The sequence below is a fragment of the Montipora foliosa genome, chromosome 6 (assembly GCF_036669935.1).
Source record: "Montipora foliosa isolate CH-2021 chromosome 6, ASM3666993v2, whole genome shotgun sequence".
NCBI lineage: Eukaryota > Metazoa > Cnidaria > Anthozoa > Scleractinia > Acroporidae > Montipora > Montipora foliosa.
In genome coordinates, this window is record NC_090874.1 from 67286394 (window position 1) to 67301393 (window position 15000).

Here is a 15000-nt window from a genome sequence, read left to right on the forward strand (position 1 = left end):
GAAGTCAAGCCCTGTTTCGCGGAGTTAGTGTTAGGATGGGAGACCAAAACAATAAACCCCTTATAAAAAACAGAAACATCTGACCGAAAATACTATTAATGCTAACAAATGCGAACTCAGCAAGGTACAGATTCTGTTAGCTTGCTTTATGCAAAACAAATATTGATGAAAAAGCAAATAACTATTGATACACAGTTTTCAGAAAGAGCAGAAGGAAGTTTCTCGGACGGTCGATCGAGAATAAAATATTTACAACATGAAAACAACATTAATTTTGAACCGTGAATATAGAATATAAAAAGTTACGATCAGCGACAAACATTTTGGGAGATTTTTGCTACGTTCAAGTAAATTGCAAAATCGAAAGTGACATGGCCGGAATTCAGCGGGCGCCGTGATTAAGTTACCGCGGCATATTTACTCGGCAAACAGTGAAGCATCTGTGTCAAATGATGGCAAGATATCGGGTTTTTGTAAGTTTCTTTTTCTGTCAAGTGTTATAAAGTTTGACAATGAAACGAGCGAAGTCAAAACAAAGATCACAATCGCCCAACTCTTGTTTATGCAAAGTCAAAATTTACTCTCCAAGACGCGTACGACGTTATTTATCACCAGGTAATTCCATCATTTTGGAAATAGCAGCTACTTTATTATTCATCTGCGTCACAAGTTTTCACTGATTTTGGGGCTCATTTTGTTGAAACTCAAAGCACGCTTCCAAAAGGCCTGTGAACCCTTCCTGCTTACAGAGCAATACTAAAAAACTTCTCCCATATCACATTTGAACCTTAAGCTCGAAAATTCAATACACAACATGATATTATAATTCACAAAGGCAGAAAATACCACAGAATCCTTTTCCAGCGAAAATTTTATTGAAACAAACAACATATTTGCTCTTAGAGGCGAAAACCTCTTCCTATTTGTACTTCAGGTAAATACTGCTCACTTTGATTTCGTCTCGACGGGCGATAGATTGTTGTCGAAGTCCAGTACTCGTCGCTTTTGAGATTCCTGCCTAGTTTATCCAACTGACTTTCCATTATTGAGCTCCATAAGGGTATATTTTGTTTAAGGATCCACTAAAACGCCATTCGCGTTGCATGACTTTCGACGCCATTGCAGGCTAAGTTAATGATTCTACTGTGGCCACAAGAGAAATCTACGCAGTTCCACTACCCTCTCGATCCTAAGAAAATACGCGCAGAAGGCTCTATACACAAAGACACTACTTACCAGGGGAGTGACAGGCAAGACTTTTACCGACACGGAAAAAAAACAAAACAAAAAAAAAAAACAAAAAAAAAGAAAAAAAAAAAGAAAACAAACAAACTAAACGTAGACCTCGACTGGGTTTGCCCATAGGCAACCCAGTAATAAAAAAAAGAAAACAAACAAACTAAACGCAGACCTCAACTGGGTTTGCCCATAGGCAACCCAGTAAATAGGAAACCATTCTAAAAGGGTAGAATGTATGTCACGCAATTTTTTCTCGGACCGTCAAGATTTTTAAAATTTTCCGACGATCGTTTGATAAGATGATTAAAAGCTACATTGGTTCTTAAATGAAACGTCCTCTCTCTCTCGGTTATGCCTTTCCCATACCACAGTTTCACCCCCACTTGTCGATTCAATTCTCTTCACCTTTTACCGATGGGTTTCGGATTCTAGAAGTAAATTCCTATTTACGATTAAGTTATTCCGTATCTAAGCCACAGAAACTCAGTACAATGAAATTTATTTAAGATGTGGTCGATAAAAACATTTCACACAGATTTATCAAAGGTTTATCAGTATCACCGGAGCATTCATTTAGGGAGCCAACTTCTTCGCTACCATGGAAGTTCTAAAATAAATATTTGCTACCAAAAAGGTCTAACGAATGCATTTATCAAGTTGACATGGAAGAAACTGCCAGCTTCTCGCAAAGGCACAAGACATGATTAGATTTGAGTGGCTGGAGTGTTAAAAATTCTACCTTTACTCAGCACTTCATAAATGAATTTCGAGAACTTCAAGATAAAAAGTTATTCAAGTCGGAGAATATGGTCCATAAGCCTGGTCAAACGGGGCATGATAGTCGATGATAAATGATTCTCTCCAAACTATCATCAACTATCATCAACTATCACGAACTATCATTCACATAGTCAAACGGCCAAAGACGTTCGTGATAGTTGATGATAGTTCACCGGCAGTCGCGCAAGCAAAGTCACACGAGCAGCTTGTTCTAGGCTCTTTCCGCGTAAAAATGTGAACACTAAAATAGCTTCCCAAAGGCAAGGCCGGGCCTCATTTTTTTTTTTTCGTCTACTGGACGTAATATCAGGTCATTACTCCATCTCGCCGCATTGCCCTTCTTGACCGATGAACGTCTAGTGATACGCTTCTTTTTTTGCGGGGTATCTTCTAATTCTTGCGAGTTGACGCTTTCTTCAGAAGATACCTTCTCTACGTTATCTTGGTCTTCATTATTTTCTTTGTCATGATTATCATCTTGGATGTAAACACGAAATTCTGAAGCTGCACCTGAGCCTCGCGAGGAACTTTTGGCGGCCATTTTAAACGAGCCCGCCGATTTTCGGGGAAAACAGCTGATCAAAAACTATCATGAACTATCACATGTAGTCAAACGAGGAAAACTATCATCCACTATCATGAAGAATTTGAACAAGCTCAAAATGAATGATAGTTAACAACCATTCACCCAAGTGGAGGTGGCTAGCGGTGGATATTTACCGAGCCGCGAAGCTTGTCACGGATGCAAATCGGGACTCCATTTTTTCCCGAATTGCTCGGAGGTAAATAGCACAGGATATTCGGAGTTTGACGAGCCAATTAGCGCGCGAGTTCAACGCTATCCACTGTTTTAGTATGTACTAATTAAACAATAGAGTGTTTCTGTCGAGGAACTATCGGCTGATAGTTGCCCCTTGGAAATTTGATGTTCTTAAAACTAGTATATTTGCCCTCGAAGCGAGAACATCAAATTTCCGCGGGGCAACTATCAGACCGATAGAACCGAGACATAAACACTCTATTGTCTTTATTGTTCACTACTAAATTTTCTTCCGCGCGCCAGCTCAAAAATCATGTTGAATTATTTTCAACTTTATTAGACGAAAGCCGTGTCAGCCAATGTAAAATTTGAAAAAGAAAACAAACAAAAACCCTCTTAATACAATTTCGATTGTTTATTTTCCATAAGGCCGCTTGTTTACAGAGGTATTTTCAGCGGACGACTACTATCCATCCGGGTATTTTCCTCGGACGGGCACTTTAGGCAGATAGTGTCTCTCCGCGGACGAACACTATCGCATCACGTGATCAATTTAAACCAATAAGAATCGGAGAAAATTTAGTGGTGAACTATAATTGATGATAGTCGATGATAGTGTATGATAGTTGGTGGTCAAACGGAAGCACGAGCTTCAACTTCATCGACTATCACGCGCCGTTTGACCAGGGCTTAACACCCCAACAAATGACAGAAATAAAACAATTTATTTTATGTTGCTATTCAAGTACTGTACAAACATATTGGCTATTTTCTTTGTATCCTCCACTGGGTGCATTTTAGTGTAAGTTATGAACTGCCGTCGTATTCTCCTCAATTCGGCCATATTAACTGATCGGTTTAAAATCACGTACACATCAGGACGTTAAGGAAAATGAAACATTAAGTATATAAAATAAAATGAAAGGGCAAGAACACTAGAAAGTCATTTCTCCACAGCAGCCAAAAACATGCAGAAATGTACAAAGATATTAAAGGTAACGTAAATACAAGAAGTATAAGGAAGGGGGGTAGGGGATCTTCATGGGGGATGAGTTCTGCTTTGGACAGTAATTCCGAATTTAATGATGACATCTAAGAGCAGAAGCCCCGATATTTTGAGATTCTAGAGGTTTTAATCATGTCCATCGTTTAGCAGATTTTTCTATATGGAAATTTAGTTTTATCAAACGAGTTCAGTGATAACGGTAAATTAACCACGGTGGCCGTAAGAGGGGTTTGTGGGCTGATGTTTTTAGCGTTGAACCTTTCAGTGACCTTTGTCACAGCGACCGTTGGCTCTTCGCTCTGACCAGGGCGTCGCATTTTTCATGTGCCGAATCCAATGCAAATCAGCGAAAACAATAGATTTTTCTCATTTGCATTAGATTCGGCACATGTAAAAAGCGACGTTTAAAACGGGCTGAACTGGTTTGGTACGAACGACTTTAAGGTAAAGGTAGAGAATGAAGGATTACTTACTTGCTGTTGTCAAAACCTTCAATTTGGTTATTTACCCCCGTCAAGAAGGGGATATCAATATTTTTAGGAAACTTCGGTCACATTTTGTGACGTGAAACGACATGGATTAATTGTTATGACTTACGATGGTGCAAAGTGATATTTTGAGGCGTCGCTTTAGTCGACGTCACTGTGAGATAAGCACAAGCATGTTACGCATAAGAAGAATCGTAAAATAAACAAAAACACGAGCATAAACACAAGCACAAGAAAAGGACAATTTCCTTTTCTTGTGCTTGCGCTTATCTCACGCTTAGCTTATTTCACCAGTGGGAACCGGCGTGAGTTATAAGCATAAGCAAAAGCACGACGATTCGCACGCCATCTTGAATCTTACTACTGTAGATCTTCTCCGACGTTACTACACTTGCGTATTGCCTGATTTTCGTTGCTTGTTTCACGTGTGGGAACGTCCTGTGCTTATGCTGGTGCTTATCGCACAAGTAGGAACCGGGCTTAGGATCTTCAAGTATCTATTTTCTAAACCGACAGACGGCGAATCACTTGGTCAACTTGGTTGCAGTTTGAACCCTTTTTTACGTTAACAGTAACGTTTTGTTGAGGATATTTTTTCTTGTGTTCCTGGGACTGCCAGGATATCACCGGGTACAAATGTTCTCTGGGAACTTAACAATGCCTGCGGAAAATAAAAATACAGTGGTATGTGAGTAAATCATGCAATAGTAGAGAGGCAAAAAGGCTCATCATCTTCAGTCAATTATCTTTCGCTGATTTAAGAAAGGAACATAAATACGAGGAAAACGAAGTTTCACATAGAAGGGTGTGTCAGTGTGGTGTGGGTGGTGGGTGGAGTTGTCCTGACCAAGTTTGTAATTCAGATACATACGTGTACATTGCAAAGCCCGTAACTCTACAAAAAAATAAATTGATCATATTTTCCACGCTTACCGAGACTATTTCTTGAGTGATTTTGTCCAGTTCATACAAGAAGTTTGTTGCAGACAGTGGTTGCTTACATAGAAACATCAAATGAAACATTTCAAGGTTAGATTGATTTCAATGATTGAAACACAAGTAACAAAACAACTAGTGCTTGTAATGAGTAACGATCTTTGTGTTCTTTCGATTAATTTCAATTTTTTCCCGAGCATCCCCAATTCATCATCTTCATGGCTTGTATTACTTCATAATTTCTTTGTGTTTTAATCATGAAACAAAGAAAATTTCAGTAAAATTGAACTATGTTGAAAAACCTTTCACCTTAACTCGTTTTTCCTTCAAAAGTTGAAATGTCTCTCGTTGAACTTTATCTAATGTTTACTTAAATACGTTTGTAACATTTTTTTACATACAGTGGTACATACATATCTCATTTACAATCAGAACAGTTTTACACTTAAGCAGACCGGCAGGTAACTGTAGCAAAGGCTGCTTTGGATAAGTCAATTACAATTCTTCGATTTATTTATTTGTTTATAGTTACTTAATATATAACGTCAAAATGTTGTTTGAATTTTATAAAATGTATTCATGCTATAAAAAGTAGTTAAACTATAGTAAACCTAAGCTATAAACTAATACTATATATGACAATACAGCAATTACAAGTTAAATAGTTAATCTGTAAAGATTTAAGTGGAAAATGATTTAATTTTTTTGATAATTTCTGGTACATCAATGTAGGAGTCCTCATCATTTAGAATATACTTATTTTATATATACGAGTTTTTAACATTTCCACCTATTGATTAATTTTTATCTGTCATCACTGTGGCTATTTTTTTTAAACCTGGAACAAGAAAACTAAACTATCTTCTAAAAAGCTGGGATAAACCTGAATTTTCAAGGCATTTAATTTTTGATTTAACTTAAGCCGTTTTCCACCGCAATAATTGTGTAGTTGAGAAGAACTAGAAGGAGAAATACAGACCATTTGAGCTAGCCCACCCAAGTTAGAAGGACGGCAACAACACTGGAAATGTCATTCCCTCGACTTGAGGAACAACATCTGGGTTCTTCAACCTCCCACGTTCAGTTAACAGCAAGAGATGTGAGACGGGGCCTACCGTTTACAGTCCTTAACCTCAGTTAAGAGCATGAGTGATGGTCCGATGCAACCTCCTCCATGGTAGTCTGATTCCAACTGAGACAATTAACCGATAAGCAGTCACCTTGGCGCAGTTGGTTGGTTGATTTTTCTCTGACCAGCTACATGTAAAGTAAACTCTTACCGCTTGAGTTGCCTGGTTTGGTGGGGGAGGTACTCGGTTTACTAACGCATCATAAATGGCATCAAAAGGCAAGTCATCGTCAACCTTAACAAATCAACGTTCAGCGTAAGTAATAAACCATCAATGCCTCAAAAAAAAAAAAAAAAAAAAAAAGCAAGCCCTGATCGGACAAATGGTGATGTTCTTCCAATTGTATCCCTTTTTTATTCCCCAAAATTTTGAGAGCTTGGGAAAAACTGACAGTAATTTTTGGATTAAATGTTTACTGAATTAATCCATGGATACCATAGGCTTCAACAAAAAACACACTTTCTTGATAAGACTTGATTTAACAATGGGAGCATAATTATATTACAGGTATCGCAGCTATCTGTCAATATGCCACGGCTACTATATACCAGTACTTATAGTTAAGAATACAAGGCAAAGCCAGCAATAAGAATGAAAATGAGTTCCTCATGGTACCCCTGATGTTCCCATTGCAAGCTTTGTGTCCCATTTGCTAAAGCCATACGTTTTGCCACCAAGATGCTCATAACACACCAAACAAGTGAGCCTGTTTAATCAAGGTTAATCCTTCTAAAAATGCACTGCACCTGAATAACAAATAAAGGAGAATCCCATCTGTTTCTTGAATCTGGTGTCTCAAATCTCATTATTAAAGCATCTAATCTAAAAAAAGACATTAAAAAATAACAAGCCAAAAATTGTTTGAAGATTAACACAAAAATGATGAAAGCCACTTACGTTTCCTTGTTATATCTCTTTTCTTTGGCCTTATTCCACTCTTGGCAGACTTCCTTTGGAGTGTCACAATGGACCTTATAAAGAAAATAATTTGTGATAGTAAATAACTATTTATCCCATGGTTAATACCATTCAAATGGCATTACAATGAAGCTTCACATAAAACTGTCACTATTTTTTTCTTTAAAACTTTCAAAACAGCTGCAAGAGATTAAAGGAGCTTTTAAAGCTTTTAAATTATCAACTCGAAGAGGGCAAAGAAATTTCCAACAATTAACTGCGTCAAAACACCATGACATAGCTCAATTAAATATTCTTACCACACAATGTGTAGTTTTGTGTGCCTTTGCAACACAGTACAGCTCGTATCTATAACCTGAAAACAAACAAAACAGAATGTTACCGACATCCGTAGAGTATTTTCACCTTGACTAGAAAATGTCAGCATTGTTCCCACAGATGAAAGGCCTATATTTTAACATAATTGTGGTTCATAGAATGCTAATACACACTGGCAAATTATGAAACAATTTTAATGAAATGTACATGATCAATGGTTAATACATGTACACTGTAAGTTCCTTTTTAAGGCAACTCTCAAATTCTCTCAAATTATAAATATTGCCAATTTAATTTCACTTACCTTTGATGTAATTGAGTGAGTCTAGAATTACAATGTCATCTCTTGAAATCAACCTTCAAAAAAAGGGAATTCATTTTTAACAGAACTGACATTCAAAATTAAGTGTTATGCTGCCTTTGAGGCAGGACTTTCTGAACCATAATTATTATATTGCAACTCACATTTAATGGTGTTCGGTTTTCGTTTCTTAATTTACTGGTGATTAAAATTAGCATCATGTTTGTGATTGCCTGAGTAAAGATTATTACCTTTAGTTAACACAACCTTCTTGATAAATGTTCTCTAGGGGGCCTGAATAGACTGCTAGCATTAATTCCCTTCTAACTCAGTTAAACTACACATTTTTCTAGTCAATCATGTTTTGTCACGGAATTGACAGAAATGGCCAAGACAGGCGTGTTGAAGTGGGGAGAGATAAAGACTCTCACTCTTGCTTGCATGACAAACACGATTGTCCAGGGAAGTGCACAGTTCAAGAACAAGAAATTCACAGAAACAAGACATGAAATTCACAGAAACTTCAGATTCCCTTCCTAAAGTCTGCAACTGGACAGAGATCCTTTTACTACAGGACTGTAAAGATCTGGAATGCGCTGGATCCCTTGCTTAAATTAAGTAGAACATTACAAGAATTTAAACAAAAATTAAAGAGCATTTTATTAAAAGACTTCATGGACAGTACAACGTAACCTAATTATGTAACTTATCATATAGACTTGATTACATTGCTTTTGTAGATAGTAAATAATTTTTAATTTTACTTTATTTTTATCCCTTAGCATGTATTCTCTGAAAAGCCTTTTTGGGACGAGAATAAAGATTGTATGTATGTATGTATGTAATTGACATTGAAGGGATTGCTAGCTGTCTAGGGCCCGGAAAGCACTCAATATACATGTACATGACAAGTGACCTTTGAAAGTGCATTTTTAGATTTTTGTTATTTTGCAAAATTTTGGCCAACTTTAATATATCCAATAAAAAGCATTTTGAATTATGGGATAATTTTTGTCCCACTTTGCTCTTTTCATGCTGCACATCTCCAGATACTCGGATTTCCTATCGTTAGTGCTTACTAATGCAGGGATACTTTTGCACGGTTTAAATTCATGCAGAGAAAGCAGAACTTAGCATTAATGCTCTCCAAAAAGAAAACTGGGGGTAACATTGCATTTTTCAGAGATAATTAAGCTTTAATTTGGAAAGGAACGCCATACAAATGCTTTGTATTTTAAAGCTTTTTGCTAATAGTGTTGATTAATTATCTTTGAAAAATACGTGGTTACCCCCAATTTTCTTTTTGGATTTTACACTTTCTGAGATCTGCTTTTCCCGCATATTCATAAAACCGCGCAAAAATACCTTTGAATTAGTAGGCACCGTCCTTAAGCACAGTTAAGAAGTCATCAATTGACTGCCATTTTCAACTACAATGGCAAAATTTAAACAGATGTCGCTTTGAACAGTCATCTAGTCTGTTCTTATTTTATCAACTGAAGACAAGCAAAAGAGTTGAGTAAGAATCTTTCCAACCTTTCTACTGAAGACTTCAAAAGACCTCGAGCTTCCTTCTCATTTGCAGAGACTAAAATTGAAAGTGGGAATTTTAAATCAAAAGTATCAAATTGAAATCTAAAAAAATCCATAGAGTAAACACTAAATCATGTAATCAAGCATAATGAACATTGAATTTCTTGTGAGGAGGAATCTGTGGCCTTTAGACAGCATTGATATACACATAAACACACATAATTTTACATCTCCAGATGTATGACTGTGTCCAACATGTAATTCACTTTAGTTTCATGTACAGTGTATGATATGGCCTTTTGGTGCTGTCAGGGATTGACAGACAAGTCCACAGATTGTGCAGGAGTGCACTCTTGTGAAGAAAAAGATGATGGTGATGATGATAATCAATGGATGGCTGGCTTTTAAATTTTAATTATTTTCTGAACGGCGGGTCTAATCTGCAGGTCGCAAGTCGCAGGTCGCAGGTTGCAGGTCATTGTTTCACCCATACAGAAAGTATCCTAAACATTCATAAAAGCTATTACCTTAGGCCTAAAAACTTTTGTTTAGGCCTAATGTTTTAGGCCTAAGGTTAGCTTTTAAGAATGTTTAGGACACTTTCTGTATTGGTGAAACAATGACCTGCAACCTGCGACCTGCGACGCGCGACCTGCAGCCTGCAAATTAGATCGACCCGCCGTTTTCTGAACTTTTAAACCGTGAAAAGTTCTCCATCCTCTGAGCGCTTTAACCCATACATAAAAAGTATTTGCTTGTCATTTATTAACTTATTCATTTACACAAATTCTGTCTTCCAGTGCAACCACTGGACATGTTCACCTCACGTGAACACAATCGCATGCAACTTACCAGAATAAGTTGTGTTTCTTTCGAAACTTATACTGTCATCACTCGACATATGAACAGTCTTCCCCTTCGATTTTTCGAAGTAACTCTTCAACTCGTTTGTTCTTTTTGACTTCCCTGAACAAGGAAAACCACACATGATAACAAGGGGCATTTTTCAAGGAAGAAACTTGATTTCAGTGTTCAGAACAAACACTTTGCTGCCGCCATGATGGAACGCACTTCCTTTATATGGTCATTATATCCTTATTCGGAAGTAGTGCGCTCATTCCCAGTCTTCCCAATTTCAAAACTGTTGCGACAGCTCTTGCAAGATGGCGGATGGCTTGTTCGCTTTTTGTCATCTTTGTACATTGATCGTACTTTTTGAGATCTGTTTTAGTGACAGTTCGGTTAAAATTCTCAATGATGAATCCTTTGAGCACTTAACGCAAGCCTCAACTGGAGCAACGACTGGAGACTGGTTTATAGTTTTGTAAGAAAAACTGCGTTGCTTTGTTTGTCTGTCATTTTTGTATCGCATTCACCTGTTTAAGCTTGTTTATCCAGAAAGACATGACATGTTTTGAATCACATTTTGTATATCAGCATGACAGGATATGTTACTTACGCCTTTCTCTACGCTATAATGTCCACCATAAATTCCATGATCAGGCTACTATAATATTAATTCTTGTGTAGATAAATACTGTACAGTAAGGAATTTTAAATGTAGATTTTGAAAGGTAAATAATTTTCTTTATATATATATATATATATATTACTAATTTATTTCTTTACTTATTTATTTTTATCTCCTAGTATAGTGTATACTGTTTTAGGAGTATTCCTATTAAAGCATTAAAGCTGGTCTTCTATTTTTCAACGCTTTCATTCATTTGACGTTCACCTGCAGTGAAGCAACTTCTGACATTTATATTACAATAGTCCATTTTACAGTTGTGTGTTTAGTTACCTGGCCTATGAATGAAAGTGAGGCTGGAGTTGACCTTGTATTGATAGAAACGTCCCTGCTTTTCTTATGTAAATTCTTACTGATGAGCATGACAACAACATCATTAACATAAGAAAAGGAAGGAGGTCTGTATCATAACAAGGTCAACACTAGCCTCACTTTCATTTAAAGGCCAGTTAACTAAGCACACAACTTAAAAGAGATGTAAGCCTCGCACAAAACAAGAGCGCACAAAATGTCCCGAGAGCCGTCTTAAAACTCTTGTTTAGGCCTAAGGTTAATACGGAAAGTATCCTAAACATGTATAATTTAGGCTAGTTACAAATGAAATTGAATTGAAAGATTGAAAGTATCATTAGGCCTAAACAAAAGTTTTAAGACGGCTGTCAGGACGTTTTGTGCACTCTCGTTTTGTGCGAGGCTTACACCTAGGTAGTAGCCGGTCCATTACCGTTAATCAATTGAGGACTTTTTCTGTGTTTACATTGTCTCATCTAAACACGAGGGCGAATTTGGAGAATTTGTGCATCAAAGGTAAATGCATAACTGTCTCGAATTCTCCCAACTCATCCTCGTGTTTAGGTAAGGCAATGTTAACATGGAAAAAGTACTCTGTTGCTTTTGTAAAATACTTCTCAAAAAAAATTCGACAAATGAAGGAAAATGCTGTTTTTTAACTTCTTGATTGAAGCAGATTTTCTTGATACACTCTCATGTTTCCAACCAGCCAATCAAAATGCATGTCTGACAACACAGAACCCATCAAAATTTGTGTGATGTCACAGCCATGTTTACATACATTGTACTCTTGTCTAAACACAGCTATTGACTAATGAGAGTTCGCTTACTATCCTAATTATTTTATAATTTACAATTTAGGCTAGTTACAAATGAAATCGAATTAAAGGACTGAAAGTAGCATTAAATCAGGCAAGCCAGATGGATAATCTGTAAAGGCATCCCGATCTTATGTGAAAACTAGTTACCATGCTTATTATGAAAGAAAGCCAAAGATGTTTTTTCTTTTCTTTCCTAAAATAGCTAAATTAGTTATTTAGATGCCTTCTGTCTTCGGACTGCAATAATCTTGCATAACTGCTGAAATAACAACCTTCATTTGTGTCCCAGTCTCAACTAACAGTTCATCATCAATTGACCTCAAATATGAACAACCGACTAATCTAAGTCAACTAAAATCAAATGAGATGCAGAGGTTGAGGTGAGGAGGGTACAGTAGGACCTGAAAATAATTTCTTGGACCAGGGCAAAGAAACAATTGCCACTCAGCCTGTGATATCATGCTGAGTTCATGAGTGGAACCAATGCATGACCACAGAGGTGTCAATTGTATAGACATTACCGTAGTGAGCTTTTAGCAGTTTGGGACTAATTGGGGATACTGTATTTTGAAATCAAAGCAAATCAAATCAAACGTTATTTTTTGGAAAAGTGAACGTTGCTTTTTATTTATTGCCATTGCAGCTCTTTTACTGATAAAGATCCAGAGTGTGTTGAATGTAAGCAAGCAGATGAAGCCATAGCGAAAGCACAAGAGAAGTAAGAATTTAATTTAATTAATACGTTCTTTTGTATTTCACAATTGCCTGGCATTTGGTATAAGGCTAAATGCAGCATATGCTTGACTCTTCATAAGGTTCAGACTAACTTGTATGATAATTATGGTAATGGTCACTGTAACATACTAGACTTTTCAGATAAGCTTTCTTTCATCTGTAATGACCAAAATGTTTGGTAATTTCCTCTTTCCCTCCCAAGAGTGCCACATGTGCCACATAGAGACAGGTATGGTGAAGCCAGGGGAACAGACAATTTGGCAGATATTCTGGTGGATAATTTCCCCAGAACCCCCTACAAGGCAACATCTCCAGCGCTTGCTTGTTAGCCCCACCCCCCCCCCTTCCCCCTCCCCCCTTCCAATACCAAATATGCTCTGCCGTCCCTGAGAGAGATTCCATCTGTCTTACACTAGACACTTACACTTATTAATGGGAAACCGTCACTGGGATAAAAAAAATTAACCATGACCTCTTAAACCCTTTCCCAAAGGGGAAACCCTTTCCCTCTTACAGCGTTCCAGTTACTTTTTTTAGGCTGGGGTCATGTACAGTGTAGGCCATTTGAGGGGTCACCCAGACAGCGCTAGCATGCAAGCAGTGGCCCTTTGGGGATGGGAGAGGGGGTAAGGAGGCCTCACATCTTCAGACGTTGAATCACATGTTTTCGTACAATTTTGTTGTCCTGTTTTGAGGTCTTTTACTTTTCTGCTGTGGTAATAAAACCAGTTCAAAGATAAAGAGATGGTTTCCATGTGCAAAACACAGACTTAAGTAAAATTGATAAAGGGTTTTTTCTTTAAGTTAAATTTTCTGCGAAAGAAAACTTACTACAAATTGCTGTTACGGAGAATTTCCTGCATGTCATTCATGTTTTGCAGTTGCACTACTTATCCCACATACTACAGTTAGGCAAGGACGGCTGTTGTTTCAGCTTCACATTCCTCTTTGTTTCAGTCTAATCTGATGCCAGGTCAAAAATTTATTTTTGCCTTATGCTTGCACTAAAAAGTACCGCAAAAGCCGGGAGTTGACAGTAAAAGGCAAGACAAAAGACAAAGGAAGAAAAAAATACCCAAGTTTTGTAAAATTCTGATTTCCAAATTCACAGCTAAAGATTCATCACATCCGTTGAAAAAACACTACAGTATTAAACTGTAACAATTTCTGCTTTCTCAGACTCACATTGTGTCAAGGGGTAAGTTCTTTTCTGTCAAAAGAAAGAAATTGATCATGTACTTGGCAATTACAAAGGTGCACACAATCACCTTGTGTCAAAGTGGAAGAATTTGATTACAAAATGTACATGTTCACTAATTGTTTGTTGCTTTGAATTCACAGTTAAACAAATTGAATGTACTTTTTAGTCAGGAAACTTCTATCTTTTGTTTTTTAATTTTGTTGTAATATTTAACTACCGTATTACCGGTAAATTTCATTCGTCAGGTCAGGAAGCCTTCTTTATTCAGGGTTATTGACCGGAGACCGATCTCTTATCTGGAACTCTGGAAATAGAGCAGCACGGATTATTATTAGGGCTCATTGTGCTAAATTCTCTATCTAGAGTGGTCTTAAACTTAGAAGAAAGAGAGAAAAGGCACAATATATTTGTTAGTAATATTACGATGTTTAAAGTATTCAGACAATAATAATTGTCCAACGTATCTTGAGGAGCATTTTTATAGAACCTCTGAAGTTCACAATAATTATTATAACTTAAGAGGTTCGAACTATGACCTCCAATTACCGCTACCTAAAGGTGCAATGGCTTGGAACCAACTGTCAAATCAAATACGCAGGCCTTCTGATAGGGTGCGATTAAAAACTGCAAATTATGCGATTTTTTCAGGGCAGATTGTGCGATTAGAAAGGCCAATTATGCGATAAATAATGTAAATTACGCGATTTTTTTCTCATCAATTTTAAGCTTGTTTTATAAGGTTTCAGGTTAAGAAAAACACTTTTTTGCTGCCCTAAAGACATTTTGAACACAAAGGAACAGTAATTACCGGTATTTATCGCGATCGACATGAGTTGGGGTAAATAAAAAATATGAGGTCTTCTACACTACCGGTGCACCACGTTAAAAGTTGAAAGGACACAGCTAACATGCCAAATGAATGATCAAGGTGCTTGTCAACCACGAACTTCCGAAGATGGTCAATCACAATAGGGACATACCCCCAATTATACGAGAGAAAATAAGCCACGGC

The 15000-nt window shown here is 37.1% G+C and overlaps 3 protein-coding genes across 3 annotated transcripts in view; 1 reads left to right on the forward strand and 2 right to left on the reverse strand.

The window, feature by feature from the left end:
• LOC138008230 (uncharacterized) overlaps positions 1 to 15000 on the reverse strand; it is a 101961-nt gene that overhangs the window by 48524 nt on the left and 38437 nt on the right. The gene's annotated exons all lie outside the window — the stretch shown is intronic.
• LOC138008226 (protein KTI12 homolog) lies at positions 3489 to 10470 on the reverse strand. The gene is made up of 10 exons (XM_068855485.1): positions 10262 to 10470; positions 9413 to 9464; positions 7880 to 7932; positions 7557 to 7612; positions 7237 to 7310; positions 7086 to 7161; positions 6490 to 6573; positions 5207 to 5269; positions 4866 to 4934; positions 3489 to 3647 (listed from the first exon to the last, which is right to left on the reverse strand). The coding sequence occupies exons 1-10, from the start codon at positions 10410 to 10412 to the stop codon at positions 3504 to 3506; spliced, it is 822 nt and encodes a 273-aa protein (XP_068711586.1). The 5' UTR covers positions 10413 to 10470; the 3' UTR covers positions 3489 to 3503.
• The window catches only part of LOC138008227 (thioredoxin domain-containing protein-like), an 18664-nt gene continuing 14222 nt past the window's right edge, over positions 10559 to 15000 (forward strand). The window contains exons 1-2 of the mRNA XM_068855486.1: positions 10559 to 10733; positions 12696 to 12770. Coding sequence (XP_068711587.1) covers positions 10573 to 10733; positions 12696 to 12770 — 236 coding nt within the window. The 5' untranslated portion in view covers positions 10559 to 10572. The remainder of the gene's footprint in view (positions 10734 to 12695; positions 12771 to 15000) is intronic.

Coding starts and splice junctions, on each gene's coding strand:
- LOC138008226 (XM_068855485.1), bottom strand. CDS start 10,412: ATGCCCCTTGTTATCATGTGTGGTTTTCCTTGTTCAGGGAAGTCAAAA. Junction 7,613..7,879: donor CTCACTCAATTACATCAAAG/GTAAGTGAAATT, acceptor GTTTGTTTTCAG/GTTATAGATACGAGCTGTAC. Junction 6,574..7,085: donor CTCCTTTATTTGTTATTCAG/GTGCAGTGCATT, acceptor TGATTTGTTAAG/GTTGACGATGACTTGCCTTT.